Below are 20,482 nucleotides of genomic sequence, written 5' to 3'. Positions count from 1 at the left end.
ATATATACTTATAGTACATTCTTCTATAAAATGTGCAACTGTAATCACATAATAGTTATGATGAAGCAATAATACCATTTTGGGAGAGGATGACAACAAATGAAACTAGTAATTGATGAGACCAGAGGATATAAAAGTCATTTGAGAACATCACAGAAACTTCACTGTTTTCCACTTTCCAGTTATAAATAACATGCGCAAACTTTTCTTAGTTTTGTCATGAGTGCATGAAAAATTGGCTGTCATGTCATACATGTCGACAGAAGATCAATGCCACTGAGGGGAGAGAGTGTGCTCATTATCTTTTAGGTCTGTCTATATCATCTATGGCTGCTAGAAGTTTTTGTCTTGCTTTCTTATTGATATGGGATCCGAGGCAAACATTCACCAGATTGGTCAGCTGCTTCGTTGAATACTCCTGCTCAAAAAAAGATGCAAAATTAGTACACTAAAACACAGTAGTACATGTGTTTTATCAATGCAACATAAAACCAGACAATATTCAGTTCTAAGTGGTTAGAGCTTGAGCACCGCAAATTAGCGAAAAGCAGTGGAAATCATAATTGAGACACAAAAGACAACTGCTTACTGACCTTTGGTAACAGTGAATAAGGGTACCGTTACACACATTTGAAACAGGAAGCACTAGAATCTTTTTAATGGGTCATAGTAAGTAATCTGATATGCTTAAGCTTTGTATTTGAAGATCACACACTTTATGCTTGTTACTTGTGATAGTCTTTGTCATTCAATTTATCAAAATACACTGACTTTTCAAACCGTTTCAATGCTTTTGAATAAGTATTTTCTGACACTACATTTTGTAAAAATTTTGGGTAAAAAAGAATTTCCCACTACAGAAAAACAACTCTTTATTTATTTAACATAAATAAATAAATAAGGAAACAAGGATCATAAAGCCAGTGGTTTTTAAACCCTTATATTATAACTGGTAGCTAGTATATACAGTTAATGACTATCTTTCACTATCCAAATCTGTTTGGTTCTTGAATTTCAGAAAACAAGTTTCCAGGATGAGAATGAACAGGGACACAAGTGTTTTGCATACTGATTTGGCCCTGGGGGTGGAATAGTAAGAGTCCTGACAGGGACAGACAGTTGTGCACTGTCATCTAATAAGGGAAGAAAATCTGTCTTCACTGGAGATAACCACAAAAGAAACTATAATTTCAAAATATGAGAAAGAGTTCATTTTAAAAACTCAGCAAACTGCTCAGTTTGCGTTACTGCCCTCTGACAACACATGGAAGGATTTGGTAAATTCTCTTGTGTAGAGAATCACATGTGATACACACTTAGTGAGTATCTACTATCATCAAGAACTGGACAAGTTACTGTGAGTTCTCTAGAAGACATGACAGTGGCTACAGCTAGCAAAATTTCACTGAATAAAAAATATCAGATCATTAAAACTCTTCCAAAATTACTAAGTCAAAAATTTTAGTCCATTATATATATAAAAAAAAACAACCCTAAAATGATCATTGTTGTTGCATCAAGTAACACACTTCTAAGAGCCATGCTGCTTCTCCTCAGTTGTGCTCTTTCCCCAACCCTCTTCCTCAGCACGAAGCGTTCATAGTTTACGTTCTAGCAATCTTGGGCAGTCCATCTGCACCTGGCTTTAGCATTTTTGGTTTCCAAATGTCTAAAGTCAGTGGAACTACACTGGTGAAATCTTCTCAATTCTCAATTCTAGTGTGCTTATCAAAATCACTGAAAACAGTATATGAGTTTCTACTACGTGCCCAAAGATCTGAAACTGAGCTAAAGTGGGCACATTTACACAAAACTCAAACTAATGATTCAGGTTCATTTCACTTTTCTAGAATGTTGAAACCAGAAAGCATGAATCTGATAAAGTAAATATAAATAATTTCTCACTTCCTTACCCAGTAAAATGAAATACAATTTTACTTAGCTTTTACACAAGATGTGTATAGCTCAAACAAATGTGAGCACTGACATCATCAAAAGGTGAGATTTTAATGATAATTATAACACTTCCCATATTTTCATTAAATCTATCGCCACATACTGACTGCTGCCTAGACAAATGATATGACAATAGCACAGAAATATTTCCCACATTGAACATGCTCTGGTGACATGTTCAGCTGAACCATATCATACATTGACATTAAATAATACTCAATAAATAGTAATTTTCTCTACTTGTATTTCCACACATGAGAGAAAAATAATCACATCTATACTTCAGGTAAAATCTAATATAGAATAAAGTTAAAATTTGTTATTAAAATATTACTATATATTTAATCATCACTACTACTTGTCAATGTGTTCAGGATGTCAATAATTCACTGCTGAGGGCTATATTAATTTTAGGTTATATAACAGACTTTAGCTTGTGACTCATTTCACTGTTGCTGTATTCAATTTGCCTTGATGTTACCCAACTTCAGCAACACACAGCTTTCAGTTGCAGTATAAACACAGCTAATGTTCAGACTCTAGCTGTATTTCCAGATAATTAGAGTTACACTTCACAAAGGTATCAAAAGGATTTGATTAGGCAAAGAGCACTTCACAGACAGTGTCTGCCTGTGGTACAGAATTGGCCTACATGGTTCATGCTAATAACAAATGCTTCTTTATATTTCACTCTTATGATTTTGAATTATATAGTACACTAGACAAAAACAGCATGAAGGAAAAGGAATAAAAACTTAATTAATTGTTTTCCAGTTCTCACCCTGTGCTCTTTGATCCAGCGTTCCATGTCATTCTCGGTTAGATAGTAGGCTTTAATATAGGTTTCCACAAATTCTTTATCAGGAATGGGTCTAATATCTGTGAGTTTTTCAAGTTTCATTAAAAACTGTTGAAAATCCAATTGCATCAAGGCACGACCTTCATTACTACACTTTTTGACATTGGCATATCTAAGACACAATAAAAAAACAAACAACAGGATAGTCAGAAAAGAATTCTTTAGGTATTTAAACTTTTCTCTAGCCCCTACTTGAAGAGATTCTTCAGAAAGGAGAGAATTATAGAAAAAAAGAGCACATGAACTTGAGTTAGAAGGACTGGGCTATGTTCCCGTCATTTAGCAGACATTTTACCTACCTGGGCCTCAGTTTCATAATTTGCAAAGCAAAAGGACTGAATAAATTGAGTAACTTTAAGGTTCTTTGTAGCTTTATAAGACCACAGTTTCCCCACTCAATTAATATGAACATTTGTAAGGGGGAGGTACTACACCTCTAAAACACAAGCAGCATTGCAAACCAAAGTTACCTAAATAAAAATAAAATAAATAAAAAATAAAATGTTTTACACAAAGACAACACACATTATTAACTCTTCCATTTATTGAACAAATTGGTTAAAAATGATTTTCAATAATGTTTGTTGATGCAGAGCTATTTTGATTTATTGCACTGCTGGCTGAAATACAAAGTGCCAAGATTATTCTCAGCTTGTCACAGTCAACTTCCCAGTTGCTAGTACATTTATTTTCTAAATAACAAATTAGAGTTGAAAAGAAAACAGACAAATAATAGTGTGAAAATTCAACTGATGTGCAATTCTAGATTACTGTGAATGGTCTTTAAAATAGCAGTTTGCTTTCCAGGGATTATTTTAAATATACTACTGATTCTTATTTGTGTTCGACATGTTATGGGTGAAGTAAACATGATCTGTGATTACGTGGGGAAATGACTATTGATCCATAGATTTGTAAACTCAACATATGAAGGACTTACAAAGTTTTAACGCTGATATTGGGAACAGTGACGTATGGTTATGTTGATTTTGCTATCATAAAATCAGTTCATACATTCACTCTGCATTAAAAAACTATGTGAACTTGCAAAGTTATTTCACTCTTAAAGCCTTAGTTTTCTAAGGCTAAATTTTCTCACTGACAAAATAGAACAATAACACTTAAAAAAGAGAGCTTATGATAGGACTTGGTGATAGAACCCCCTGAAATGTTTGGTTCAGTAAATGGCATGGAGTTTTCAATAAATTGCAAGTATAGTTATCTCTGTAACAGTTTAACTTTCATTGTATAACCATTACATGCTGTATTTTGCACTCCTCTATTAGTTGATTGTAGGTCACCAACAAGAAAGGAAAGCAAAGACAGAGACAGTCACTGTGGGGTTGAGGTTTCTTCTCCAACTACATTCCAAAGTCAAACCAATTATTACGGGATTATCTGCTATTTATCATTATCTCTATTTACTTCATCATTAGTGATAATAAACAATGTTATTCACATTTCACGCTTTAAAAAAAAAAAAAAAACAACTTACCCTTCAACAATAGTTCTATTAGCCAGTCGTATACAATGTTCCCAGAGTATATTAGAGACAGGCAGGGGTATCCGAACTCTCTTGGAAACCTCATTTAACCTTCTGTTAAACTGCTCAAATTCCTAAGAAGACACAAATCCATATGTGAATATAATCATACCATATTACTTTCCCATCTTAGTGGCAAAACGGGAGATTCAGAAAGACTCAAAATCAAACCAAGTAAAACAAGAAGAATGCCAAGATCATTTGCACTTAAAGTGAAGGGTTTTTCTAAGTATATCAAATTAAATAAATTATGTTGTAGTACGGAGTATACAAGATTTTATTTTAAAGGAAATAAGTGTCATCAGCTGATTAAACATTGCTAACAATGTCTAAATGTTTCTACATCTCAACTTTTCCACAACTGCATGGATTAAAAGCTTAATAACACATAATAGCATTAAAATATATTTAAGAAGTTAAGATTTGCTCTCAAATGAACTATTTGTAATTTGTGATTATATTCCTTAGAAAGCAATCTGAAAATTTTTCTTTCCTAAATATTATTTAAAAGTAAATAAATTAGTATATACTAGCTGCAAAAAGAAACAAAATATTTTCTATTACCTTCAGAGAAAGTGAACATTTTTATTGCCTATTAGTTACTTTTATGACACCATTACACTAAAAATAAATATATATATAACTAACTTTAGACAATTCCAACAATTACATGAAAGTGGCATATGGTTTATCCTTCAGTAAATGTACTTCTGGTTTCTTTGAACTATTATCATCTGCATATGTCCATTTGCAAAAACAAATGGTACAAATATATATATATATATAAACAAATATCTATTTCTTGACAATATTATTTCAGATAAATTTAGGAAGCATTAAAATTTTCTCTGTAGTTTCTTTAACAGAGAAGCTATGCAATGCTTAACAAACTGACATGTTCAAATTTCCTAACAGCACACAGAAGGGAAAGGTCTTACCACAAAATGATTACTGGGCTACCCTTTTCTCTTTTGCTACTTCCTAAATTATAATTTTTCTTCATTTATTTTGGACAGTAATTACTTTTGATTATTTATGAAAAATGAGTATATTTTCAATTCACTGAGCTTAACTGTAAAAATTGAAGTTAAATAAATAAATGCTCTTCTTTTTCATTTTATGAATGTAGCAGAGCAGTAGTTTTTGTACCGTGTTTATGCTGTGCACAGTTAACTGCTCTGGATTTCAAAAGATGACTCAGTACTTTTCATTAACAATTTATTTTAAAGATAAAAGAGAAGATGCTTACTGCATAAAATGCCATTGCACTCGTTGCTAACATCAAATTCACTGATCAAGAATGCTTGCCAAATGAGTAATAAATAAATAAACCCATTTCATTTAACTGTGATTCTTTTGGGGCAACAACAAAAAACTGCTTTTACCTAAAGGTTTGTGGACATTTACCTAAAGGTAGTAAAAAGAGCAAACATTATCAAAAAGTTCTTTATGGGGCCTCCCCTGGTGGTGCAGCGGTTGAGCGCTGGGCTGCAAGGCTGCCCGCAGCCTCTGCAGTGCCATTTCGTTCCCCCGCCGCCGCCGGCAAGGGTCCCACAAAAAAAAAAAAAAAAAGTTCTTTATGAAAGGTCTTATATTAAAAATTGGGTTGAGATTTATAATCTGAGTAACACTTATTTTTCTTATATTCATGTTTCTTGGAATAAAGAATAACTGAAGCAAGTAGACATATTCACTGAGTACAGAAGTCTCTCTTCTCTTGTGTCTCTATGAATACCACAGTTAGCGTATCATAAAAAACAGTAACAACTGTTAAAAAAACAACTGCTCATGTACTTCGTCATTCTGCCTGTTCTGCTTTCCACTCTGGCTCTGGTGAATTCTCTCACCCTCCCACGCTTCTGACTGTACCCAGTGCTTGTATAAATAAAAAAAACAAACAAACAAAAAAAAAAACAACTGCTCAAAAAAGCGGGGATGTCATTATTTTTAAATTATATTTATCATTCACATCCCAAATTAAAATTGCCAACTGAAGTCTCTTGTGAGTTCTAGAAATCAAAGTATTTCCAGGGTGGTAAATAAAGAGCACCCTTGCTGCCATTCACCCCTTAGATCTCCACACTAGCTCCTAGACACTGCTAATTGATCTTGGTACCCTTAGTTCTTTGAGTGTGGGGACTGCCTTACAATCTTCAGCCTCACTCCCCATAAAGATACTATGCTGGGAGTTCACATACTACGGCTATAGAATTCAGCCACTATCTCTGGTTTGATCTCTGGCTTTGCTTACTTGTTCTCTAGTGTTCTAGGACAAGCAGGTAAAACATGAACTAAGCAGGTAAAAACATTTGTATAAATGAGATAAAAGTTAGGAACTTAGGAAAGAGCAATTTTCTTTTCACTGGCAAATATAAAACAAAATTTTTCTCACAGCTCTTTTCATTTTCTCAACCTGCTCTTTCCTCGCCTCATTTCCTCACTTTAGTCAGACTTCTCCTCACTTCTCACTTGTCTTTTTCTGACCACAAATAAATAAATGACAGTCCTCCCCTACCACACCCTGCTACTCTCTCTTCTGCTGGTTACTTTTTCACAGCATTGTATTCATCACCTGAAATGTTATATCTTAATTTATCTCTGAACTATTGTCCCCTACTAGCATGTAAATTCCTTGAGGGGATTTAAGTTCTTTAATTCACAACCTCACTGTCAGCTCCTACATCACTATGTGGCACATGTCAGGTAATCAACAAGCAGTTCTTGATACATAAATGAAAAAAAATACTTCTTTCCAGAAAACTTACAAATATTAATAATTAAATGCAAAGGTGTTTACATGACACATTGTAAAAGTAATATGACTTCCAGAAAAAACAACTTAGAATAATCAAGGGCAAGGTCTTGCTAATGAATAGCCATTAAACTATAAAAATGTCTTCCATTAAATAGAAATATCTTCACTACAGTCATCACTTGAGATACATTATGTCAAAATCAGTCATGACAGGTAATAATCTAACTCAAAATGGACAGTGAGCAAAAAGAAAAAATCTACAAAGTACTGCTGAGTAGAAAACACCACAAATTTGGAAATTAAGCCCATTCCAATTCAGGAACTTTCATATCACAAAGCTAGAAATGTGGTAATGACTAAAATCTCAGTATTTCAGAGTCACAGCAGTAACAGGGATAGTTTTCCTAGAATCATCTTTAACAAATTGCTTCCCAGAGTACTTGCCTTTAACAGTGCATCTACATATATGTTGTGTTGTGACATAATTTCTTTTACATCCCATTTCACATTAGCCATTAGGAGCAGCATCTGTTCATAATCAATGGCTTTTCCAGCTACAATCCAGTAAATTGGTTTGCGTAGTTCACTGGCAGTTGAGACTGTCTGAAATAAATTTCACAAAAAAGAAATCAAATATTTTCTGAAAGTGTCAAAATTACAGAGACTATTTTGCTCCTGTTTCTAGTATACATCATATTTGAAAATAAAACACTGTATGCCTGGAGACTTAAATTATGATCATACTTTAACTCATGAGCAAACGTCTTACTCAAAAGATTTGGAGACATTCAAAAAACTTGAAGCCATAGACATTACAATTATTAAAAAAACTACAGATTTTCATGGATATTGGCAAATATTTCTCAAATTCTTTAACTTCTCTGTATGTATAGAACACAATACATCATGAGGCTCCTTCTGTCACTCCAGCCATCCTTCTCATTACTAACCCCTTCCCCTGCTCTGATAGTGTGAGTGGTCCTCAGCTGCTCACTCGAACCACACTCTCTCTTACCTGCTAGTGTTCACATACGTCATAGACTCACCCAGCTGGTCTAGTCTAAATAGCACTCCCTGCAGCCAACCTTTCTAAACAACTACCTCCCAACCACAGCCCTACCTTTCCCCTTACAGTCAGGTTAAATACCCTATCACTGTTTCTTTCCCCTTATCATACTTGATTGTAAATAGTTGTAATTATATCTCTCTCATGCAAGACTGAAAGTTTATTATCTAAAGTATTCTATATGTCCTTAGTTAATATAGGAATTCATGAGTAAATAAACAAATGTATTAATCTTGCATTTTGGGGTTTGGAAATGGACCCCTAGATTTAAAAACAAAGAAAAAACCTAGAAAATATATGACAACCCTATCTTGCTCACAGTTGAAATGATACACAATATAAGACCATCTCTGACCTGAGAATAAAACTGCTGAAGAAAGGGCTTTTTGACCGCAGGCATCACAGCATCCAGATGTGGCTGAAGAAACTCAAATTGTTCTGCTAAGAATACCCTAAAATGGAATACATAACCCACCATGTAAACAAAAATACAGGATTAGAGCTGTTTGATTAGTTTCATATAAGTAATCTTTAAGAGCTTCAGAGCAAAATTCAGCAACTGAAATTATTTTCCATGTTATTGAATTACCTGTACTACCACTTGACACACTCATTTACAACCTACACAAAAATTAAAGCTGGGTTCATCACTGAATGTGAGTTCAGGTGCAAGGGATAGTTTCTAAGGAACTATCTGGATATCACAAGGTAAAGAGATATGCTGCTGTGCATGTAAGATACAAGCACAGATGACACAAATGATAAAAGAATGTAACAGTATTTTTAAATTTCTTTTAAAGATCTCATTTAATTATACACAGAAAATCCTTGAATTCACAGATTTAATATCTGACACATTCCAGGAGTAACCCAAACATTCATAAGTTGGCTGAGACACATGTGAACTTCAGGTCAAGAGGCTGGGGTGAGGAGTGGGAATCGTTTAGCTGGAAGATCACAAACAGACAGTTGCACTATGTCTCTACTTTTCATTATGTACACAAAAATATTTAAGTTTACACTAGATAGCATTTTATAGAAAAATTACATACTTTAAACATATTTTTTAAATTGGGGGATTTATATAGGTGAGGGAGCATTCTTGCTGATGTCAAGGGTCAACCATATTTAACATTAAGCCAACAATGTAACCAGTTTCTTAAGAATCACAATTCAAAGAGAGGAAATAAAAATTGACTGGTAATCTATTTTAGCATAAACAGGAGACATATGAAACTAGAAATCTAACATAAAATGTTTTTAAAACCTTTTAAAATATGCAATGATTGTTTTATAAAAACAGCTTTGAAGAACTTACAAAGATTCTGTGGCCACTACCCTTTCCGCCAACCCATACAACGTATCCCCAGATGTCAAAACCACTAAGTGACTGAGGTGTGGACTTGGTATTTTCTCCTTTCTCTCTTCTGCTGCTGTGAGTGTGGCAGTAGGATCAGCAGAAACTTCCTGAAAATACACACACAACCTGAAATTACAAATCTAATAGCAATAAACATGATATTGACAAAACTGCAACTACAATTAAAATATTCTTAGCCATACATTACATAATTTTCTTCCTTTTAGAGATTTCCCAATTACTGGAACTTTATTTTTCTTTATTTATATTTTGCATCATTGTTCATTTTTGTACGTTTGCTTTCTCCTCTTAGATGTAGTCCCGCAAAATTCTCACCACAAACTCACCCATGCACCATTGCCACAGTGCCATGTGCTCTTCTCTCCCATTTTGATCCCTTTCCCACCCCCTCCCCTGCAGAATGTCTCTGATTTACAGAATGTCTCTATTAATTTTGGTTTTTTATTATTATTTTCCTGATCCCTTATTTGGTTCCCCTATATTCCTCTTATCAGTGAAACCATCCAATACTTTTCTTTTTCCTTCTGACTTATTTCACTGAGCATAAACCCTTCCAGCTCCATCCAAGTTGCTGCAAATGGCATGAGTTCATCTTTTTTGATTGCTGAATAGTATTCCATTGTATGTTTTTGGGCATTTGGGTTGTTTCCATAGCTTACCTATTGTAAATAGTGCTGCAATAAACATAGGGGTGCAGGTGTCCTTTTGAATTAGTTTTTGTGTTCTTTGGGATGATTCCTAGGAGTGGAATTGCTGGGTCATATGGTAGCTCCATTATTAGTATTTTGAGGCACTTACAGACAGGTTTCCACAGTGGTTGGACCGGTATGCATTCCCACCAGCAGAGTAGGAGAGTTCCTTTTTCTACACATCCTCACCAACATTTGTTGTTGCCAGTTTTTTTGTTTTTTTTTTTTAAATATGTGCCATTCTCTCTGGTGTAAGGTGGTATCTCATTGTGGTTTTGATTTGCATTTCCCTGATTATAAGTGATGTTGAACATTTTTTCATATATTTGTTGGCCATTTGCATTTCCTCTTTGGAGAAGTGTCTGTTTAGCTTTTCTGCCCTTTTTCTTTTTCTTTTAACTGGATTGTTTACTTTGTTGAGTCATGTGAGATCTGTGTAGATCTTTGTAATCAGTGCCTTATCACCTGTATGGAGGACAAAAATGTTCTCCCAAATCTGAGGGGGTGGGGGGAAGCAAATATTATTTAAAATTTTTTAAAAATGATAAATGTTAAAATTAAAAAAAAAATGTTCTCCCAGTAAGTAGGGTGTCTTTGTGTTTTGGGTAATGTCTGGTTAAGTCTCTTTTGCGCTACAGAAGCTTTTTAGTTTGACGTAATCCCAGCTGTTTATCTTTTCCTTCACTTTCTTTGCTTTGGGGGATGAGTTGGTTTTGTTTTTTTTTCTTTTTCCTTTTTTTCCTTTTAACATTTATCATTTTATACATTTGTTAAGACAATATTTGCATCTTCCCACCCTCTCAGATTGAGTCCCCATAGAATCTCTTTCCCCAAGGCACCCATGCACCTTCACCACTGTCCTCTGTGCTTCTCCCTCCATCCCTCTCAACCCCCTCTGGGGGATGAGTTTTTAAAGCTGTTACTGAGATGTATGTCATGTAGTGTTTTGCCTATATTTTCTTCTACATATTTTATGGCTTCAGGTCTTATGTTCAATTCTTTTATCTTTTTGAGTCGGGTTTTGTGCAAGTTGTGAGGTAGTAGTCTAGTTTTATTCTTTTGCATGTGGTAGTCCAGTTTTCCTAGCAGCATTTATTGAACAAACTGTCCTTGTTCCATCGCATATTCTTTCCTCCTTTGTCAAAGATTAGTTGTCCACATATGCGTGGCTTTATTTCTGGGTTTTCTATTTGATTCCATTGGTCTATGTGTCTGTTTTTATTTCAATACCATAATGTTCTAATTATTATGGCTTTGCAGTATAGCTTGGAGTCTGGCAGTGTGATAGCTCCATTCTCCTTTCTTCAGTCAAGAAAGCTTTGGCTATTCAAGGATTTTTGTGGCTCCATATGAATTTCATCAATATTTGTTCTATTTCTTTGAAGAATGTCATTGAAATTTTTATTGGGATTGTGTTAAATATGTAAATTGTTTTCAGTAGGATGGCCATTTTAATAATGTTGATTTTTCCAATCCATGAGCAGGGGATGTCTTTTCATTTCTTTGTGAGTCCTATTTCTTGTAAGAATGTTTTATAATTTTCTTTGTATAGGTCACTAACCTCCTTGGTTAGGTTTATTCCCAGGTATTTGACTTTTTGTTTCAATTGTAAATTGGTTTTCTTAATTTCTTTTTCTTCAGACTGATTGTGTGCATATAGGAAGGCAAAGGCTACTGATTTTTCTGTGTTGATTTTGTATCCTGCTACTTTACTAAACTGGTTTATTATTTTAATTAGTTTCTGTGGAGTTTTTAGGGTTCTCTATGTATAACATCATCTGCAAATAGTGATAGTTTTACTTATTTTTTCCCTATTTGGATTCTTTGTATGCCTTTCTCTTGTCTTATTTTTCTGGCTAGGACTTCCAGTTTTATACTGAAAGTAGTGGCAAAAATGGAGATTCTTGTCTTGTTCCTGATCTTAAAAGAAAGGCTTTCAGCTTTCCATCATTGAGAATAATATTGGCTGTGGGTTTGTCGTATTTGGCTTTTATGATGTTAAGGTATGGTCCTTCTTTCCTGAGAATTCGAGGGCCTTCATTACAAATGGATGTTGAACTTTGTCAAATGCTTTCCCAGCATCTACTGATATGATCATAAAGTTTTTCTTTTTCTTTTTGTTGAGGTGTTGGATTACATTAATTGATTTTTGGATGCTGAAGCATCCTTGTGCCCCTGGAATAAATCCCACTTGGTTGTGGTGCATCATCCTATTCATGCATTGTTGGATTCTGTTGTCTAGGATTTTATTGAGGGTTTTTGCATAAGCATGGAACTTAATTTTTTATACTAAGTGAAAATGATCCTGTACAGTATCACCCAACTCTACATACTTTCATCTTACAAGACCTAAACAAAATTAACATTATAAGGAATCTTTATGAAATGGCAGATGTTTCATAGAGAAAACAGAGATAATGTCCTTCAAGAACTGGTAGACAAGGAAAATGGGATTGCCCTATGAGAACCAAGCTGGTAAAATCCAAAATTATGGTGTGATTAATTATTTCACACTCAAACCTTAATCAAGGCAACCTTTGAATGATCTCAAGGCATAATTAGAATGTTCCGAGGTAGGACTGAAACAAAACTAACCATACCGTTGAGAATAGATTTTTCCATTTCTTTGTGTCTTCTATTCCTTTTAATAGAGTCTTATAGTTTTTACTGTACAAGTCCTTCATCTTCTTTGTTAAGTTTATTTCTAGATAGGTAATTCTTTTTGATGCAATTTTAAGTAGGATTGTTTTCTTCATTTCTTTCTCTTCTACTTTGTTGTTTGTGTATAAGAAAGTAACAGTTTTTTATATTGATTTGTAGCCTGCCACTTCACTGTAATGATGTATTGTTTCCAATAATTTATTAATCTTTAGGATTTTCTATGTATGTTATCTTATCTGCAAGTAATGATAGTTTACTTCTTTTCCAACTTAGATACCTTTCATGTATTTTTCCTGCTTAATTGCTCTAGCTGGGGCTGAAATTTAGGGCCCTTGGTGTTTCAAGGTGAAGGAGAGGAAGACAGTCTAGTGAAGGAGACAGAGAGGTGGTCATTGGAACAGGTGAAAAACCAAGAGGTGTGGTATTCTGCAAATTAAGTGAAGAAAGTTTTTCAAGGTCAGCCTTGTAGGATGGCGCAGGTCAGTTCAGTAAAATGGAATTCAGAATTTGCAATTGGAGGACTTTGGGGATCTTGATAACTTTTTTTGGAGTGGGGTTGATAAAAGCAATTAATTGGAATATGCCTGAAAGAGAAGAGGAAGTAAAAACTTTTTACCGTCACCATTGTTGTCCTCATTTCCCCAAAGAAACTGATTGACAGCCTACTGATGTCAGGAGACATGTCAAAGTCTTGAGGTACAATGATGATGAACTACCCTCCAAAAACTCATGAAGTGTTAGTGTCAGGAAACAACACTGATAAAGTGTACTTTATGCCACATACAGACATGTGTATATATATAGGAGCTTAGACTTATTGGCAACATACTTATGAAGAGGCTTGAACCTATATCCCTAAATCATATGCAGTGCTGTTAGCCAATGTTAAACCTCAACAGAAATACAATGAAAGAAAACAAATAATTAAATATTTTGTAATTAAACAAAAACTGACATGAACTTTTTGCCAGTATTATACAACCTCAAACTGGAATAGCCCAAAGGGTTACCACAAATAACCACACATTTTAATTGGAGAGTTACATTTGAATTTCATTCTTTCATTATTAGCTATCACAACATATACAACATATTTATAAAGTGAAAAGCATCTTAATATTTAGATACTAACTAGTAGAAGAAAAGGGGGAGGTTTATCTCTGGGTATGACAAGAGAGACTGAAAGTATTTATTTAACTACTTCCTTACCTACCTCCTATACAAATGCTTTGAGCTACCCACTCTACTGACAAAGCTTTTTCATAAAAAACATTTTTACAGAAATCACTAGAATTGGTGCCCCACCTCAAAATATTTTCATTCAGATGTTTTCCTTTTTTCCTAGTTAACAATGATGTTCTGAGACTAACATATTTTTTTTTTTATTTATTTTCTTTTTTGGCGTTATTTATTTATTTATTTATACATACATACATACATACATACATATATACATACAAGCACTGGGTACAGTCAGAAGCGTGGGAGGGTGAGAGAATTCACCAGAGCCAGAGCGGGGAGCAGAGCAGGCAGAAGGACCGAAATACACTGCTGAGGGGAGCAGCAGGCGGCAGGAGAGGTCTGCACACCATGTGGGACCCTTGCCCGCGGCCAGGGATCCAACCGGTGCTGCAGAGGCTGTGGGCAGCTTCGCAACCCAGCGCTCAAGTGCTGCGCCACCGGGGAGGCCCTAAAAGCTAAAGTTTTGTGTTTACATTTTAAAAAATAGGCTTAAAGAGACAGAGTCACAAAATGCCAAGCTGATATAAATAAAGATCATGTACTTATTCTGTACTTAAATGGAAAAGTTCCTAAATAAAATTAGTATTTCAGCTTCTACCAATATAATATGGAAAGGATATGAAACCTTTTGAAGACTTCAAGAAACTAAACCTTAATCAGTCTTTATTTTCACAGTGGAAGTCCCTTTTTTTGGCCTTTCCTATCACTAATATGCTCTTACAAAAAAGAATTTTTATTTATGAATTTTTCTGGGCCAATTTAAAAGACATTTTTATTATCGAAGAGTTAAAGTTGGTTAAAGGTCATAAAGCCAACAATTTGCCATCACCAAATATATAAACTACATATTTACATTTCTGGAGCCCTTATTACCTACACCAGTTTCTTTATCTACTCTTCTATTAGATGCTTTTCTTAGACTTTTATTTGATGTGTCAAACAAATTTTGTTAGTTTACACTAACCTATATGATACAATTTCAAGTGATGTTTTTAAGATTGTAATGATTCTAATTTTGCTTTTTACAGTTTAAAGAGAAGCAAAATTGGGCCTCCCCTGGTGGCACAGTGGTTGAGCGCTGGGCTGCGAAGCTGCCCGCAGCCTCTGCAGCGCCCCGGTAGAATCCCCGGCCTCCAGTGAGGGTCCCACATGGCGCGCAGACCTCTCCTGCCGCCCACTGCTCCCCTTAAGCAGTGTACTTCGGTCCTTCTGCCTGTTCTGCCCTCCCCCCCACCCCCCCTGCTCTGGCTCTGGTGAATTCTCTTACCCTCCGCGCTTCTGACTGTACCCAATTATGTATAAATAAATAAAATCTTTCTTTAAAAAAAAAATAAAGAGAAGCAAAATTGAGAAGATATATATGGGGAAAATAAAGTCACCAAAAAGGTGCTTATTAAAACTTTAACTGACATGAAGGAGAAATATAAGGGAAAAAATAACTTCTGTGTAGTTAGTTCCAGATTGATTAGACTAAAAATTATTTTAATAACCAAGGAATGTATTGAATAACAAAAAATCTGTTAATGTTCTCTGTCAATGTAGATGCAAATTAATGAATATAGTGCCCTATAAAAATCTGAGATCAAGGACTAGTAAATGAAAAATGTATATTCTAAAATACTAACTAATGTTTATTAGTGTAATAATTTAACATACAGCATTGGAAATTAGTGGGAAATTTCAGAAAAACCTCTATATTGCTTCAGAAACTTATCCTCCAGAGGAGTGTTAATCCCCTGTCACCATCACAGGGTCTTAAGATCCAGAGTATAGTGTTTGATTTAAGAGGATAAGGATAAGGAGTTTAAAAAAAAAGGATACTTTTATTTATTTTTAAATTTACATATATTTTCCATCATTGTTCATTTTTAAACAATGGTTGCTTCCCCTCCTCCTCAGGTGTAGTCCCCATAGAATGTCACCAATTCACCCATGCACAGTCCCCTGTGCTTCTCCCCTCCTCCCTCCAATCCCTCACCCTCCTCTTTTAAAACCCAAGTACCAGAGGAAAAACAGATCTATTTATATTGGGAAGAGGAATACAATTGGTTTTTTAAACATATTTCTAAATCCAACTAGTACGCAAGTGTAGGAAAAATCTCATTCAATGAACATAGAACAGGGCAGAAGATGCCACAGATACACCATCATCAGTAGATGGTTAGCAGCATGTCTCAAAGAAAAGCCAGTTTGGTCCCGTTTTTACCTCGTCATTCTCTATCATTACACATCATACTGCATAAAATCCATTATTTGAGGGTCAAATCTGGAATTGTGGTTTGACAACCATAAACTAATAACTAGCAGAGATAACAGAGACAGGTCTGAGTGAACGGCTTTAGTGATAAATTCTGGCCCAGCAATCTTGAGGCTTCAAGCAGAAAAAAAGAAAAACATCACCTGTCACCTAGGATCTGGAGAACAGCATCTGATGGTCAAAATTATACTAAGTATCGAAAAAGGAGAAGCAAAATCAAAATACAGGTAATTGCCAAGGAGGTGAAAAGTAAAAGCATTTTACAAAAGAGAAAACAACAACAAGAAAAGATGGCTGGGTCAAACAAGGGATCCTGACACTGAAAATGAAGATCAAGGATTAAATGGAAAGCAAAGCCAAGAAAACAAGGCAGGTTAAGCCAGGACAAAGGAACTCAGGAACTGGACTTTATGATCTATTCTCTACATTCATGGAAAAAATGCTGTGTACTAATAAGGTAAGTTCTATGAACATATATGATATGTGTTTGTGTGTGTGTATGTGCTAGGCAAAATGAGATGGGTACAGGCTATTTTCTCTGCTGAAACAGCACTCACTCAAACTATCAGCAGACTTCTTTATTTATATTTTGCCACTCTGATTAAAGATCACCATCCAATGACTGACTCACTTTCTTCTTAGCACTTACCAGTATCTGACACTATGTTATATATTTGTCTCTCTGTTCCAACAAAATAGAAATTCCAAGAAAACAGGGATTACCTCTCCTGTGCACTGCAAATTTTCCAGAACTATATATATGCCCAACAGATAATAATTATTTCAGTCATTTTTTTTTTAAGATTTATTTATTTATTTATACATGCACTGGGTACAGTCAGAAGCGTGGAAGGGTGAGAGAATTCACCAGAGACAGAGCGGGGAACAGAACAGGCAGACTGACGAAACACACTGCTGAGGGGAGCAGTGGGCGGCAGGAGAGGTCTGCGCGCCATGTGGGACCCACACCCGGCGGCCAGGGATCTAACCGGTGCTGCAGAGGCTGCGGGGCAGCTTCGCAGCCCAGCGCTCAACCGCAGCACCACTGGGGAGGCCCTATTTCAGTACTTCTTAAGAGTGATTACTGGGCCTCTCCAGTGGCGCAGTGGGTTGAGTGCAGCGCTGTAAAGCTGTCTGCTGTGCGGGTACAATTCACAGCTCGCCAGGAAGAGATCTCTCCTGCCACACCCGCTGCTCTCTTCAGCAGTGCTTTTGGTCTATCTGCCTGTTCTGTTCCCTACTCTGTCTCTGGTGAATCCTCTCACCCTCCCATGCCTCTAGCCTGTACCCCAGGTATTGTATAAATAAAAAATAAAAATCTTTAAAAAAAAAAGAGTGTGATTTGCATTGTTTTATAAAAATTTCAGCAAGAAAACTATGCACATAGTATAGAGCTTATGAGAAAGGAGGAAAATTGTTTGCTTGAGTATATGAAGGAATGAAGGAAAATTTGAAGAATCCTGGGATTAATGTAGATGCAGAGATACTGAACAACCAAAAACTCTTGTTACAGTGATCAATGACAAAAAAAAAAAAAATTTTAATTTTAAATGCTTATGTTAGCTGAATCATAATAGAGGATCAATCCTGTTTTGCTACCTCTACTACCCTCTTAAATCCATTATATCATGTAGTAACAGCCAAGAATCTGGACCCCTTAACTACATAGCCAACTAAACCCAAACTTCTTCTTTTAATCTCAAGGCCATTTATAAAGTGGTCCTAGAAACAGCTCTTTAGCATATATCACAAATACCCCATTCACAATGATCTACCAAATTTTGGGCCAGGCTCAGTCATACCTCAAAATCTTTGCTTAACCTCTATACCTTAATTTGAATGCTGTCCTTTCCTCTTTATCCTGTTAAACTCATGCCTGCTCTTCAAAGTCTAGTGTAAGTCTCACTTCCTCCTTCAATCACTCTCTGACATCAGTTTTTCACATAAACTTTCCCCTTTTTGAACTTGTACCAGGTTTTAGCCAATATCATCTTTCATATATATAAATTTTTTTCTCTCTACAATCTGATTATAAGAAATTTCCATTTTTACCTCCAATAAGCACTTAATGTTATAATAAGCAGTCATTCACTCAGGATACATGACACACATTTATATGCAGTTGATTACATTACTAATTTCCATTTTTTTATAACCAAAAATAATTGATTCTAATTTATTACTTACCATATCAATAAGGCTTTCTTGTATTCTGTTTAGAGTTGTTCTTAGTCTACTACTACTAAGGCCTAATCCTGTTGATTCCAACTAAAAAATAAAAAGAAAGGCATGTTAAATCTTCCTGGTAATAGGGAGGGGGAATGGGAAATCTCCCTGGTGGTAATCTTGCAAATAGTATAGCTTCATATTAACCAGTTATGTATCTCATAAGTTGTCACTCAGATATACTGTCTTCAGAAGGGATTTCAAACTGTATTTAAAAATCCAAAAACATCAAACAAAAAAGTCAAACATTAGCTTTCGAGAGAACAAGAGAATTACTTATAATTGTACACTCACAAATCTCACCAACCTACCAATCTGATGAGTTATTAGAAGAGTGTTCACCTGAATTTCATTTCCACAAATTATTATTTTTAGGTAAAAAAACTTGAGACTTAAGAGAGCTAAAGATAGTATACTATGTTGATAACAATGTAGTGTTGCTAATCTACTTTCTCACACAAATTAGTGTAAATCCTCAACCAAAAATTAATAAAGTTTTTTCATAAGGCTTAATTTAATAAACATTTCATAATATAGGATTTTTTTGGTACCACAACAAAACCACAGTTTTTATAAAAACCTTCAAAGAAGGTTGGCTCCTTGTGTGATGATTCAATTGATGAATATAAATTTAATATAGAGGTAATCATTGAAATTTCAGATATCTGGAAAGACAAAATATTCTGTATGAGCTATTTATTAACAGTAAATTATAAAACATAGCTTCACTAATTTATTCATAGAAATTATGTGTATAGATTCATATGCACATAAGCAAGCACATATGTACATATTTATTTTTATCTCATCTGAAATACAAGAATGAAAAGTTTTTACACATGTTAGAAAATATCAAGTTAAAATAGTTATGTGATATTATGAAACAGTAAAACATGAACAAATTTTGTATGGTAATTTTATAATACATTTTATTTCTCTAGGTTTTAAAAACTTCATTAATTTTCCTCTTTTTTCATTAAGACATTTCTATATAGTTAAATTCAGCCATTTTTAAGCATTTGGTTGAATTTTACTAATTATACACAATATTGTAACCAACACCATCAAGAGAGAAGAGTTCCCTTTCCTTTAACAATGTTCTCATGCCCTTTGCACTTGCTTCTATTCTCCCACCCTTAACCCCTGATCTACTTTCTGTCACTATGGGTTTCTGTTTTGGAATACGTGAACAATGCCACTAGGAACAATCACATACATGTCCTTGTATGTACGTACACCATCAGTTCTCCTGGGTAAATAACCAGAAGTGGAGTTTCTGACTCATGTATTTTTAACTTTATAAGGTGCAACCATACTGTTTTCCAAAGTGGCTGTACCATTTTGCACTCCTGTAAGTAAACCACACAAATTCCACTTGCTTCATGTCAAAGACTGACAAGACAATAGTCTGTTCTCCTCCAGTCTTCCTAACTCCGAAAGTACATATGAAGAAGCCCTAACCCCTAATGTAATGGTTTCTGGAAATAATGCATGTGGTGGGTAATTAGGGTTAATGATGTTGTGAGGGTAAACTCCTAACTATGGGACTTATACTGTGTGAGAACACAGGGAGCTGCTCTGACCCTCCAGGGGGAAAGGTTACGTTAGAATGCAGCTAAAAGGCAGCTATCTGCAAGTCAGGAAAAGAACCCTAACCAGAAACTCAACTGGCCAGGTCCTTGCTCTTGGACCTCCCAGTTTCCAAAACCATGAGAAATAAATTCATGTTGTTTGAGCTACCCAGTCTATAGTATTTCGTTATAGCAGACAAGGAGACTAGGATAAAACTCACTATTGTCAGTTCTCTTAACTAGCCATTCTAGTTGATAATATAGTCAATGTACTTT

General features: G+C 35.0%; 1 protein-coding gene across 2 annotated transcripts in view; it reads right to left on the bottom strand.

Moving 5' to 3' along the window:
• Nucleotides 1–298: 298 nt before the first annotated feature.
• VPS50 (VPS50 subunit of EARP/GARPII complex) overlaps nucleotides 299–20,482 on the bottom strand; it is a gene marked incomplete at both ends in the record, with an annotated part of 120,673 nt that continues 100,489 nt past the window's right edge. For both annotated transcript variants that reach the window (XM_084230838.1, XM_084230839.1), the window contains 7 exons: nucleotides 299–418; nucleotides 2,738–2,927; nucleotides 4,311–4,432; nucleotides 7,558–7,716; nucleotides 8,535–8,631; nucleotides 9,498–9,646; nucleotides 18,597–18,677. In XM_084230838.1, coding sequence (XP_084086964.1) covers nucleotides 299–418; nucleotides 2,738–2,927; nucleotides 4,311–4,432; nucleotides 7,558–7,716; nucleotides 8,535–8,631; nucleotides 9,498–9,646; nucleotides 18,597–18,677 — 918 coding nt within the window. The remainder of the gene's footprint in view (nucleotides 419–2,737; nucleotides 2,928–4,310; nucleotides 4,433–7,557; nucleotides 7,717–8,534; nucleotides 8,632–9,497; nucleotides 9,647–18,596; nucleotides 18,678–20,482) is intronic.

The sequence above is a fragment of the Talpa europaea genome (assembly GCF_964194135.1).
Source record: "Talpa europaea genome assembly, chromosome: 3".
NCBI lineage: Eukaryota > Metazoa > Chordata > Mammalia > Eulipotyphla > Talpidae > Talpa > Talpa europaea.
The sequence above is the reverse complement of the archived record's forward strand: the minus strand, read 5'-3'. Positions and strand labels throughout refer to the sequence as shown.